This window comes from Oreochromis niloticus, linkage group LG11, assembly GCF_001858045.2.
Source record: "Oreochromis niloticus isolate F11D_XX linkage group LG11, O_niloticus_UMD_NMBU, whole genome shotgun sequence".
In the NCBI taxonomy this organism is placed as follows: domain Eukaryota; kingdom Metazoa; phylum Chordata; class Actinopteri; order Cichliformes; family Cichlidae; genus Oreochromis; species Oreochromis niloticus.
The window spans coordinates 20,470,221-20,484,557 of record NC_031976.2 but is presented as its reverse complement, the minus strand read 5'-3'; the positions used below and the strand labels follow the sequence as shown (position 1 = coordinate 20,484,557).

The window sequence follows — 14,337 nt, the reverse complement described above, 5'->3', positions numbered from 1 at the left end:
TTAAATTATACACATGTGAAGATGTAGGATGAGCAATAATTGCATACATGCAGGCACGTGCACAATACAGAGACACAGAGCAATAATTCCCAAGCTACTGGATGCCTACTCACATTTTAGGGATCAAATGGCAAATGCCACAAAATCCACTGAAAGTCATGCAAAGTCTTGAGGGCATGATGACATCAACTTAATGGCACTTTGATGAGCTTATTTGTTCTCTAAGTGAACAAGAGATCATTGTCAGGAAAAAAAACAAACTCTGAGACCCACCAGCTACTCCCACTGAGCTTCTCCAGCATAAGTGGGAAGGAGATATTTTAAAAGTTTAGAGTTCTAGAAGTAAAATCAGACACTGTTAGATAACTGGCATTTTAAAATGCTGCCAAAGCTTAGATGGGCAAGCAAATCTTCCAGCTGAATCATCAATACAAAGAACAACATTTTAGCAAAATATCTCTCTTTATTATGGAAAAAAGGTAAAAACTTCATGTTTTGTTCATTTACAGCTACTCTGAGTGTCCGAGACCCAGGAGTAACTACCATGCCATGTTTTGCCACTCAGTTAAAAAGTTAAATCAATAATAAGTTTGGAAAATTCTACCTCAGTTATACCCGGTGGAGTTTTGGACCATTAATAACATTGCAGGAGAGTTTTAATTAGTTTTGTCTCCATCGTGGACATCCTGGACTTCAAGGTCAGGAGGAGGGGGGATCATTTGCACTAGCGATGTTACCAGAACAGATACTTATGGTGCCTTCCAGGATCTTTCTATGTCAAAATGATCAAAATAAGACTTTGGGTTTTTTTTAGTAGGTACCAAGTTTGAATATGCCTACTCTATCTAACAAAGACAACAACAAGAAGAAGACGGCAAAGAACATGCACCTGCCAACACAGCCCTGCTCCAACCCATCAATAACAAAGGCAGACCTTTCTTATTGATGCTATCATGGTTTTCAGACCAAGAGAGGAAATACTTTTAATTTGGTGACACACATAAAAGACAGCGCCCAAAGAATTTAAAGTGGGTGAATTTCAACTCAAAATCACACAGCATCCAAAACAGTATCCTTCTTGGGTTATCCTGAAATATACTTTACTATTTTGTTTGGCACAGCTGTGGTGAAATCAGCTTTGTTCAATCAGCTAAGCTAATGTTGTGTTAGCTTAAGCTAGCATAATGTAACTAATGTTATACCTTACAGTAACTCCAGCAGGCTACCCAGCAACCAACGTCACTTTTAGTCTGTGTCCATTCAACAAAATATTTCATGTTTTAACAACAGCAACCTGCCATCTCTCTGTTAGTGACTTAAAACAAACTTTCTCACGGGATAATCATTTCATTTTGTTAGCTTTGGTATCTTATTCTTGGATTCCATAGTCATGGTATTAGACCACCAGTTTAGCTCACTGGGTAGAGTAGGTGACACATATATTGAGGCAGTTTACTGTGCATCTTCCCTCTGATCTTGCTCTCAGTTTTCCTTCCTTCTCTAGGCTAAAAATATATATTAAAAACATTTGCAAAAGAGTTGTAAAGAAATGTATGAGATATGATTTTTAAAAAGTTAGCTTGCTTGAACTTGGCTGATCTCCCCTTCAAGAGGATCTTCTCAGATAAATCTAGACCACCTTCAGAGCTGTGGTTATTTTTAGAAGGCTCTGTGGTTGTCTCATTATGAGCACTTCCTCTGTGTCCCTGTGATTTCAACAAACTCCTAAAACATGCGCAGATCTTAGCTCACCACTCACCCTGCTCACCGGATTTACTTCACTGGGACCTTTTCTTCTTTTCTTAAAAAAAACAAACTGAAGGATCACAGTTATTTATGCATTATCATTATTATTATTATTATTATTACTATTTATCTCCTCATATACAAGGTCTTGAATAATCAGGCCCCATTTTATCTGACCTCACAGTACCATATTGAACCAATAGAGCATTTTGTTCCCAGACTGCAGGCTTACTTGTGGTTTCTAGGATTTTTAAAAGTAGAATTGGAGACAGAGCCTTCAGCTTTCAGGCTCCCAGTTTGGATTCAGGAGATAGACACGCTCTCTAATTATAAGATTAGGGTTGAAACTTTCCTTTTTGATAAAGCGTATAGTTAGGGTTGGATCAGGTGATCCTGAATTCTCCTTTAGTTATGCTGCAATAGGCATAGGCTGCTGGGGGCTTCCCATGACGCACTGAGTGTTTCTTCATCACTCAACTCTTTTCACTCACTGCGACTGTATTTAATCATTAGTTATTAATCTCTGGCTCTCTTCCAGTGTGCCTTCTGTCCTGTCTTCTTCCCTTCACCCTCCCTGAGCCTGGTTCTGCAGGAGGTTTCTTCCTGCTAAATGGGAGTTTTTCCTTGCATCTGTCGCCAAGTGCTTGTTTATAGGGAGTCATCTGATCGTCGGGGTTCTCTCTGTATTACTGCTGGGTCTTTAACTTACAATATAAATCACTTTGCAACCCAATATCACGGCAAAGTCCCAAATCTCTTTCACAGGACAGACCGCGCCAAAGTACAACAGAGATTCAGCACATACTACAAAGGGACAAGTGCTGACACCTGTAACTTATGATCAAACCTCTTACCATCACAACAAAAGGATGCAAGAATGCATGATTGGAATTATTTGCAAAAACAGATTTGCAAAAATGTGTGAAAGAAACAGCATTCAACACATTTGTCAAGCCTCGATTAAATTTATCAGCAAAAAATAAAAGATAGCAAACTGTTCAGGTTTACTGGCTAATAATTTCCCACACATCGGCACAGAAGACACCTGGAGCCAGAAGTTTTACTAAATGGGACAAACCAGCATGTGGGCGCAATCCCCAAATAGCGCTCATAGGTGTGTGTACAAACATTGTGCTGTTGTCTAAACACAGGCGCAGTGAGTTTATTTCAATATCAAGTGCAAAAACATGAAAAAACATCCTTTATTTGGCATTAAAATTTCCAGAAATAACAGTAAATTGTTGCAAACATTAATAAATCAGTTTGCTTAAGTATAAATATCAAATTTAGTATTCAATTTAAAAACCCCAACAAAAGTGGGTGAAAATAAACCAAAGCATGAGCACATCATGTACCTTTCTTTCTTTGTATTATTCTTCGTAATTTTCCCCCTTTTAAGTATTGATCTTCTCTCATTCTGTCTGAGTACCATTCCTTTCAATCCTTTCTTGTTATCTCTCATTAAGGCAGCACTTTACGTGCCTCTTCTGCACCTGAGACCCAGCGAGACGATACACACAAAGACTCTGCAGCTTTTATGAGTTCACGTCTTATTGCTCTTCACACACACAATCCTGCTGATGCACAGATGCACCAACGTGTAGTCACTCATTCATCAAACCACTGAACCATGGGATGTTTGGTTAGCTTCCTGCCTAACACATTTATCTGGAAGGACTCTGTGGTTATACTGGAGCACTGTTGCCTGCCTTCACATAGATGAATAATGCATTTAGCACTGCCTGTAATTGACCTCTTGCATTAGCATAAAGAATTTGTCTGAATGCAGAAAAAGCGGACTTGACACAGTTGTAGAAATAACAAAACTCTGTCTGTCAGTGTCAACAAAGAGCAGGAGAAGCCCTCGGCTCTTGAAGCTGCTGCAGCGGCTTATTTCATAACACAGGCGAGGTTACGAAACGCTCCAGTCCCAGTTGGATGTACGAAGCTCTCCTCTCCTGTCTGCACTCACATATTTTCATACATACATATTCTGCATGCTGCACGAATACTAAATGATTCAGATATGTTCAGTGTCTTCAGTTTTTCTCTATTTTTGTCATACAAACATAAACACACAGTAACCATACACACTAGCACAGCCAGGCTGGTACTGGCTGCTGGTAGTCATACACTATGTTGTGACAGCTCTGCAGATTTGTTGACGATACAGTAATTATAATGTTTGATATCAGAGAAATATGATGGGAAGTGTCTACAATTTTAGAACCCAATCAGGTAGGAAGATTACTTTACGTTTATTTATGCAGTCATAATGTCATCATATACTGCTGGTTTATTCATAATCTTCTTGATTAGGAATACCATCTCTTTATGGGTCACTACAGCAGATCATCCATCTCCACTTCACCGCATCCCTCCTCTGTCACTGCAACCCTCTGCATGTCCTCCTTCGCTAAATCTGTGAGTCACTACTCTCACCTGCACACTTTCATGCTAAAACTCCATCCACACTTTTCTCTTCCTTTAATTTCAGCCAACACTACAACAATTTCCACCTGCACCCTGCTGGCCCCCGACCGATCTGGTTGGGAAATCTTATTCTGGTTGATCTCCATGTTTCCTGACGCAACCCTCCCCATTTGATCCCTGGCTGCCAAAATGCTTCCCCGGGCAAGATACTGAAGCCCAAGTTGCTCCTGATGCGTTCATGAGTGTAAATGCATCTGAATTTAGGTAGAAAGCACTTAAACATTAAAAAAGTGCTTGTTTGAATTTGTGTAAATGGGGCAATAAGATAAGCTGCTCTACCTGAGTAGTAAAGCACTGTATAAGTAGGTTTATCATTTCAAAATTACATCTTCACCATCTGCATATTGTTTTTCTTTACATTTCCAAAGCCAGAACCAGATTTTGCCTAACCCGAGTGCTTAAAAATTAGTAAAAACAATCCTGAGGGTGGGCAGTTAATTTTCCCAAAGGGGCCATATGAAACTAGTACTGTTGTGGAGAGCGTCACCAACAAGTTTATAAAGTGATCAAATTAATATCAAGCAGAACTGAGTTAAGCTTCTTGGTGTGGCCCTCCACAACAGTCCCAGGGCCTCATGCAGACCCCTGGGAAAATTAATTACCCACCCCTAATTTTTTTTTCACCTCCATACCTGCAATACTGTGTAATAAGACTTTTCTTGCAGGTGTGTAACCCTCATGCTGGCAAAATGTTTCCACGGACACACATATAAACACCTGCTAATGTGCTGAAAACCACCTTTGTGGAGGAAATGCTGTACTGCGGGTTTGTTTCCAGGACCACATTTTCCGCGATTCGTCAGACGAACACACCAGCTTTGTGGCCACAAGTGCTAACATAGTGCCATATTTTAATTCTGAAAATATGAGGGGGGGGGAGACTTCATATCTAATCAGTTTATTTTGTTGCATACATTTGCCAACTTGTGATACATGTCCATAAATAATGTTAGATTTATAGTTGTCGTAAAAATGAGCGAATATGAATGACACAAAATAAGCAAACATCAAACTTTATACTTTATACTAAAACAGAGTCGGTGCATGTGTCGGAGTCATGCGTAGAAGTGTAAACATATATCGCATAAATGTTTTCCCTTCTTCACGTGATGGACGACGAAAGAAGCCGTCTTGTGCACACTCCCCTTTTAATGTTACAGCGACATCTATTATTCAGCAAGAGCAGGTGGGAGGGCTGGGGTAAGAGGTAGCAGGGGTAGGGCTGTGTGGAGGGTGGGTGTGGGGCAATCAAGGGTGACGATTTGTGTGTGTGTGTGTGTGTTGGAGATGAGGATGATTGAAAAAAGAGAGACAACCCCCAACCCTTTTCACATTTTCAGCTTACTCTTGTCCCATGAATGGAAAATTGCAGGCAGTTGCTGAGATGCAGGAGTGGAGGAAGACAAAGACCGAGAAAGGGTATAAAGACCCCATGACCATCCAACCCCCCTCCTGACTTCCTCTCTATACACTGCCACAGTTCAGATGGGTGGCTTGTGTCAGTACGGCATGTTACTGATGAAAGCATCAAAGACTAAAGCACACACAATTATGTATTTAGTTCATGTGAGCACAGAAGAGAGGGGCATTTCTTCTCTAAACAAAATGTCTAGATCCAGGTTCTGTGACAGGAAACACATTTTCAAGCCTTTTTGCAGAGTGCACGATGGGATCCTGGTCGTGATTACGAACACGATCAATGCATGACTGGATAGATGGATGGATCATCAGTCCCATCTAAAAACATACCGCTCAGCCACAGCAACATCGCTCACTTTATATAGTGTTGGTCTCTATCATTAAAAAACATAACAAACAAAAAAAATACAGCCCATCAGAGCACGGACACGGGTCTGCTGTAGGGTGTAACACCGGGATGTGGGTTGCGTTTTGGGTGTGGAGGGTTGCGAGGAGGGGTCTCTGTGGATCAGTCTTTGTTTGGGCCGATTCCACAGATGGACATCTAGCCTGGGATGTTGACAGTTTGAGGCCTGCTGTGCGTCTTGCACTCTCAGAGGTGCTGGCTGAGACTGCTACCATCAGTGAGTATCACTGCCATGAGGTGGGGTGAGCACTTGATCATGTTTAGATGGCTGGTGCGACCCAAAAGAACATTGTATTGTAACAAGATGAAGGTTTTTATTGTTGTGGTTGATCAGTGTATACTATGTGTGTAATAAAACTGAGGTGAAAACATCAGCTGGTATTTATCAGTGATGTGATGGATGTAGGCAGAAAGCCAGGGGATCACCAAAAGCAAGGGAGGGGATCACAAATGTCATGAATCTAGAATTTGTCGGGACATTAAACTAAAGATAAAAGTGACACAGTCACCTACAGAGCAACTCATCTCACATGGCATCGCCAATCATGCTTTTTTCCATCTGACATTAAGACGACTAGACTAAAAAAAATACATATAATATCCAACATGTGTCTAAAAAGCATAAGGCATATGATTTTATAACAAAACACCCACGCTCCTCTATTATTCACAGTCTATGAGCAAAACATTAACTCCAGGCACAGAAAGAAAAACGATGATAATAACATGTAATGCAGCACTTGAGACACAGTCGACAGTGAAAACTTGGAAGAAAAACCCCCCCACACCACTCTTGATTGCTCTTGGCAACAGCTAAACACAGAAAAATGCACAGCACTCATTGATCAAACTGAGAGAACGAGGCTTTGTTACTGGGAGCCAAAAACCAGAGTTGGCTCATTCAGCTAAAAAAGCTCCCACTCCTGCACCCACTCACATATCAACTGGGTTTATTCTGTCTGGGACGAAAGCTATCTGTAAACAAAATCAGCGTGGCTGTCATGCAGGGGATCAGTTCACAGAGGAGTGACAGGAGACAGGAGGGAGACGAGAGATGGAAGAGGAGGAATCTCAGGTGAGACGAAGAGAGAAACTGAAGCTCTTCCTTCATGAACGAAGACAGCTGGCACTGGGACAAAGATGCAAACATGCATAGCTACAACTTGTTTCTTGTTTTGTTCCACCAACAGCTTAAAACTCAAAGATATTCAATTAAAATAAAATTCTTAATCGTCAATAAGAATTTAACATTTTTACAAATCAATTTTCGATTAAATGTCCTTACTGTTCTTTTTAAAATAACATCATCACAAAAAATCATCATGAATTAAAAAAAATTGCAGCTAAGAGTTTGCAAAAGTTCACCTTCACAAAGCAGGAAATTCACGTAGGAAATGTTAAATGTTTTTATTCTGAACATGATTAAAGGAATTAATCGATTTTCAGTTAATTTATATTTTTAATACATTCTAATATCTCATCGGTTCCCTGAAAAATAATTTCATTTCTGTCGAAGGATAAAAAAAGACAGACGTTTGGTCGTACTGATCTCAGTCTCTTATTATTACTGGGTGTAACAGATGTGAAACAGCTGCACACAGCTGTACGGCTCTCTGTGTGGATCAGCCAGTTATCTCTGTACAGGAAGTCTGGACCGGCTCGCCGAGATTCAGATTCTAAGGGGCATACCCCAACAGGTGATGCAGAAACTGATTGAAGCTGAGGGTGAGGAGACTCACCTGCCTCTAACTGGCTGCATCCGAATAATTTATCCTGCTAATAATGTGAACTCCCTTCTTCCAATATTGCTCTCAGCCCTAGAGGCCCTGAACCTTCCTAAACACCCCACTTTTATACTCATTTATCCATATGCATTCTTTTTTATAGCACTCCATGTTAATCTAATCATAAGAAGGCTGGATGCTGAGTCCTTTAGCGCTAAACCGGAGGATCTGACACCTTTCGTATCTCTCTCCACTCCTGCTGAAATCACTCTTGATGCACATGACTCCAACTGTGTCATGTTTACTTCCTGTTTTCACCGTTTTCCCTTCAAACTGCGAACCGCCTGTTCGTGTCATTATTGCGTTTTTCTCTTTTCACTTATTTCGTTACCTTTATAACATTGCCTGTATAGAGAAGGATAGCAGTCTGCATTAAACGGTGCAAACATACATGCATACATGTATGTTTGCACCCATAACTGGCCAACATGTCACGCAGGGAGGTGCAGGCTATCCTCTAAACCTGGGAATTCCTCTGATGTAACATTTTACTCAGCAAGAGAGTGACTTCCGCTGTGATGAGTAGGCAGCTTCACTGTATGCGCATGCCAAGTTCACAAGCTTTTGGGATAAATGAGACAAACATGGACTGTAAAAGTGGCAGACTGGAGCCAAAGCAAAACAAGAACGGGGAAAGGTTTAGAGAGGATGACACTAAAATGTGAAAGCTGTGGAAACAGAAGAAGAGCTGGAGAGAGAGAGAGAGAGGAGCTTACTTTCCATCAGCACAGCTGTGATCAATATTAGTGTCTGACAGGACTGTGCTCAAGCCTTTACTGTAAATCACTTCCTATTATGATGGAACCTCTATATCACACACACACACACACAAAACTGTATGCATTTATCCACAGAGCAGCCGCTGTGGTACAGTTATGTGCATTCCCTAAAACAGGTAATAAACAGCACTGCAGCACCACAGTGACCTACTTCACTTAAACACTTAAGTCATCACTAGTTTAATGTGCAACATGCGCTCGGGGGGATTCATGCTAAACAAGAACAAGAGGCACCGAGAAATACAAGTTTGACACCTGAAGCAGTTATTTCAACAAGCAAGCTCACACTACAGTGTTTTCCTGGAAAATGAGGCAACCTTTGCTTTCACAAGATGTATCCATGTCTCCAGTTTTGTTTTTGTTTTTTTGCCTCTCCAACTTAGGGATGTGCTGGAACTGGACCAACAAAGAGAGAACATCCACGCCCAATGAAGAATCGCTAATTAACGTAAACCTGTCTTTAGACTGTGAGAGGAGCGCCCAGTAGAAACCCAGACAGGCACAGTGACATACAAGCACAGACAAACAAAGCCAGACAGACCGATTTAATAATGAAATACTCACTGATTCAGTTCCACATCCAAAATGAACTTCCGACCAAAAGCGTCAACTTGAAAGCTCGCTTGGGCCACATGGTTCACCTAAAAAAGACAGAGAAGAGAAGCTGCATACTGTTTCTAAAGTCCCCGTTATCACATGCATGGTCCAGTTCAGTATCATAGACATGGATAAGTCTCATCTACACTGATGGACGGCTGCGTTGTGTGTTTATAGTACCGATCAGCTGCAGGAATGAAGTAAGCCAAGTCATCAGAGTCTGCACACACACACCCTAACTGGTCACAGCAAATGCCTGCACCTCCCTGGTTCTGCCGGAGGTTTCTTCCTGCTAAAATTGAGTTTTTCCTTCTCTCTGTCACCAAGTGGTTGCTCACTGGGATCAGTTGTTTATTGGAGTTTTTTTTTCCAATTATTGTAGGGTCTTTACCTTACAATATAAAGCACCTTAAGGCAAATGTTGCTGTGATTTCATGCTATATAAATACAGCTGAACAATAAAATTGAATTGAAGTGAATTAAGTTTACCATCAAAAAAAAAAAAAAAAAAATCCTAACCCTACACTGACTCATTTAATGTTCCTTCACCGGTCATTGCTTCATCTCTAAGTGCATGAACTCTGTGTGATTGATGTGGCTGGAGGAGGGTCTGATTCATTCCAAGTCTTGGACACATATTGTATGGGCTGTGCCCCCTGGGTCAATAATAACTCCCCACAGTAATTCCTTTAGGTCCAGTAAAGCCCCAGTGGAGACCTTAAGCATGGCTTGCCGTCTCCCTGAGGCTTGGGCCACAGGCTACCTGCTTTACAGACTGGACACTACATGACAACAAAGGAGAAAATGTGCGTGTGTGTGTGTGTGTGTGGGTGTAGGCTGTCATTTCAGGAAGTGCCCCTGTGCTCACCCAAGGATAGCCTGATGTCCCCAGTGATCACAGACTCTATTGTCTGCAGGAGCGTGCCTGTGCCGGTCAATGCATATAGGAGCAGTTAAGAGGTTGTGTGGGTGTGTGCAAGAGCATGTGCAAATGGCAATTCCACACTTTGATGAAATCTAATCTGGCAGATTGTATCCACCAGGGTAGGAGGTACCAGTAATTGTGGTTAATGAAAGCACATCCCAGCCTGACTTAGCAGGGCCAATATGAGGAGACCACTGGTGACTCCTCTCGCATTGATTTCTGAGTCATGGCGAGCCTGATTTTCCACTCGTGATTGTTCAAGAATGACTGTAAGCCTATCATTGCTCTGCAGAGAGGCAGGCAGGAAAACATGCAAACTGACACAGTTAGACTGATTTCACTGGAAGCGTTTGTTTTTTCACCAAAACAACAAGAGCACCTTGCTGAACTCCCCGCAGCTCATTCAGTGCTGTTTGTGTCTGCGACTTAAAAATAGGCGACGCGAGAGAAGCCTATAAATAACTCCATGTGTGTCGCACATTTTCAGAACTATCTGACAGATTTGTTTTTAGGCTGTTGATCTAAAAACAGCCAATAACTGATCAAACATTGCGCAAGTGACATCACGAGCATCAGCTCTCTGGAGATTAAAAGACTCGGAGCACAAATCAAATCTCCTCACCCTCCCACCCTCGATCATCTGCATTTTGCAATGTACATTTTATGACTTTGATGCTTTAACTTGCTGCCTGTACGCAAGATCTTTTATGACTATGAGTTGGCACAATATGATATCAGAGTAAAATAAACGCATCTCCTGGGCTGTAAACTCCAGAGAAGGAGAGTGACTCAGGAAATAATGAGGGTTTAGATCAAAATATGACATATTTTGAGCAAAATCTCTTGTGGAAAACTGTTGTGCTGCTCTGCAGAAACGCTACCTTTGAAATTCAGTTCACAGCAAGCCTGTGCCACAAACCTGCCGTGAGACTAGAATGAGCTTCAAAAGGAAAACATTAAAATGATATCTGACGGCAGATGGTTCAACTTAGCTTGTTTACCCAATGGGCTGCAGCTCAGGCTGAGGTGTGAGAGAGACAAAGGGTTAACACCTCCTTGCCTGATGCCATCTGTAGCCCTCTCCACTCGCTGAGCCCTGAGTAGGCTAGCCTTACTCAAACCTAAGCCATACAAATTAAAAACACTTAACATGTTTGTACAATGCTAACTGACTCATTCCTTGAAAGGAACCCAGCAGACTGAACTGACTCAGGGAACACAGCTACACTGATTATGACTATTATTGCACTGTACTAGTCATGGTAGGCAGGCAAAGCCAAATGCCTCCAGGCTTTTCCGCAGCTGGTAGTTTTCAATAACAGCTCTCTGAATAATTTTCAAACATTAATAATTTTGTGGGTGATCATGTCCAAAGTGTAATCCAACCATAGTCTTTATTACCTGTAAGTCTACAGTGTATCTCTTGGTTATTTGAAGGTGCTAACATCCAAAAACAGGGGCTGCTGCACGCAATCATATTACATAGCTGCAGATGCATTTAAATATTTATGTCTTTATTTAAGTAATTTGCTATTTTAGAGACCAGTCCTCTTTCAGAACAGCTTCCCTGTAGAGTAAATATTAAAATATTCACCTAGCCATGCCCAAGAGATCAGCTAACATCAGCAATATATTTATTCTTCATAAATATGAATAAACAACAGCTCCATTTTAAAAAAATAATGAGTCCTTAAAGTAGTTATCACAGTTTTATTATACAAAATATTGAACCGCCCATTTTAATTGCTGACAATAGAGTTTAATGCCCTCTAGTGGACAAAATAAACAACCCAACCCTTTTTCTAAATGACCCTAAAGACAGGCCAGAGCGCTTCTAAGACTAACTCAACAGTGATCACCCAGCCCGCAGAACATGCTGACACTGGTATACATGTGACAAGCCAAAGTTTGCTGATCATAGGCTCAATAAGAAAGCTTCTGGTCATTCGTTTTCATGTGTAAGGTGAAAAATGCTGCCTGGTGGGACATTAGGCAGCATTTTTGAGGTGGTAGGTGAGACAGCTGCTGAGACAACAACCCAGCTGGACGGACGAGATGCAAGTTAAAATATTAATTATCCGGTTTGACCAGGTGACATATAGTCGATCATTTTGAGTGGGGATAAATGAACTCAGAGGTCCTATTACTAATCTTAGTATTTTGAAGCATTTTATGGGTGTAGGTTGGGGCGTTTTTTTGCATCTTCTTTTGCCTATGACCCATATAGCACCTCCAGGCTGTGTCATTAGTGTGACCTGCTCCTGTTTAAATGTTGTCAGCGTCCTTTTCTGTATCCCTGCTTGCTAAATAATGATTCCCCCCCCCCCCCCAGTGAGGACATGTAGGGAGGGGTTGAATGGATAAAATAGAAAAATGTAAACACAGAGGCATCTTTCCACACTCGCACAGTCCACCCTCACAACACGAAAGCACCTTGTGTACCTGCGTGGAGTCGGAGCTGGCGGTGGCTTTAACCCTGGTGCTGAGCTCGTCCTGTGTGATCTGGCTGTGGTTGTGCCTGCTGTAGAGCAGGCGGACAGGCACCGTGTCCTCCTTCCCGACAAACCTGCCCGCATCACGAAGAGCCTTCAAGCTCGACAAGGCGTCTCCTGCACACAGAGAGAGAGGGAGAGAAAGGGGAAAACACCGACTTCATTACGCGCCCCGTTCCTCCGCGCGGAGATCAGCAGTGATAGAAACGCGCGGATCACAAACAGTTATGATTAAAATGTCGATGGTTTTCATTTCCTTTTCACACAGTGGAACAGCTGTGGGCTGCGTGCATGATTTTAAATGCAGGAAACATGAAGCAGACGAGGCATTGATTAACAAATAAACACAGGCCCTTTGATAGTGATTTAACGCTTTGGCTGCGCAATAACAATTCATGCATCATCCAAAATAGCATCAGTTACCATCTCCGGCGTTAGGGCTGCTCTGGTGACCGACGTGCACCAATTCACAGACGCACAAAAGGGAAATCCACCATCGCGGGCGCATCAGCAGCACCATCTCCTCCGTCTCTCTCTCTCTTTCTGTGTGGCTGGAAATCAGAAACAATGCGGTATTCCAGGAGAGGACTCTCGGGGTCCTGCCTTCGCTAAGGGAGCCTGAAGCCGGGGCTGGTCGTCTGGTTAGTGCAGTGTCGCTGATGGGGGGCCATCGGGGGTGCTTAGGAGTCTGAACGCCGAGCGCGTTTGAGCGCACCGAAACCCCGCGGATCAGCAGCGCGGAGAATGCTGGAGGCGAGAGAGAGAAACAGAGAGGGAGGGAGGATGGGAGGGAGATCTAGGGACACCTCCTTAAAACACATCAGTGTTCGGCGGCTCACTGCAGAGACGCCTAATGCATAAATATGAGCGGAGGTTGGATGAGGAGAAAATGTGGGCTCGGCCTTCCGCCGACTGGACCTATGTGGTACGAGATAAAAGCTCCTCCATGTTAAATCGCTGCAGAAGCGCCATTCCTGCCCAGTCTTGCCTGTTGTTATCATAATGACTCACTCCATCATCTGCCAGGCCTCCAAAAAAGACACATCCTCCACCCCTACCCAGGAAAAAAAAACAAGAAAATGAGATAAAATTGTGCAATTTAGAGTAAATGACCATTTTGTCTCTCAAGTGATATTTTCTTTTTGGTTAATGTTGCTTCTTCATCTTCCTTCAGAGATGAGTTGATCGGGTAAGTTTGGAGATCCCAAAGTCGGTTAATGTACAGTATGCATAGAAACACACTCCTCATTTATTTGTGCTCATTCAAAACAACCTATAAATATTTACCTACACTTGATAACTTCACACTCCAAAACTGAAGTTAATGCATGAGCCAGGATCCGTGACAAACCCATCACACCACAGCAGCCTTTTAGTGTGCGTGGTTTATCCTCTCACTTTCAATACATACCTGTAGACTGCTGCCAAGGATAACACTTGTTCCCATTTGTTTAGTTGAATCTATGAAAAATATCAAAGATAACAGTTTGACAGGAATAAAATTGTATTTTTGCACCAACGACATGACTGCCAAAAGGCTATTGGCTGTAAACTTGGCCCTTAAAAAATAGTGGAAACTGGACAAGTAACAAGTAGATATAAAAGTGCCAGGCCTTAAAAAAACAAACAGCAAAATCTACAACAAGTGAACAGTATCTGAAACCCATGTTCCCATGAAATAGAAAGAAATAAGTCA

General features: G+C 42.1%; 1 protein-coding gene across 2 annotated transcripts in view; it reads right to left on the bottom strand.

Moving 5' to 3' along the window:
- Positions 1-13,443, bottom strand: part of adam22 (ADAM metallopeptidase domain 22) — a 68,212-nt gene extending 54,769 nt beyond the window's left edge. Inside the window, exons 1-3 of one of the 2 annotated variants that reach the window (XM_013274831.3) lie at positions 13,065-13,443; positions 12,592-12,758; positions 9,192-9,268 (exon numbers count right to left, since the gene is read on the bottom strand). In XM_013274831.3, coding sequence (XP_013130285.1) covers positions 9,192-9,268; positions 12,592-12,758; positions 13,065-13,161 — 341 coding nt within the window. In that variant the 5' untranslated portion in view covers positions 13,162-13,443. The remainder of the gene's footprint in view (positions 1-9,191; positions 9,269-12,591; positions 12,759-13,064) is intronic. The other variant, XM_013274832.3, reaches the window with a different exon arrangement.
- Between the last annotated feature and the right edge of the window lie 894 nt (positions 13,444-14,337).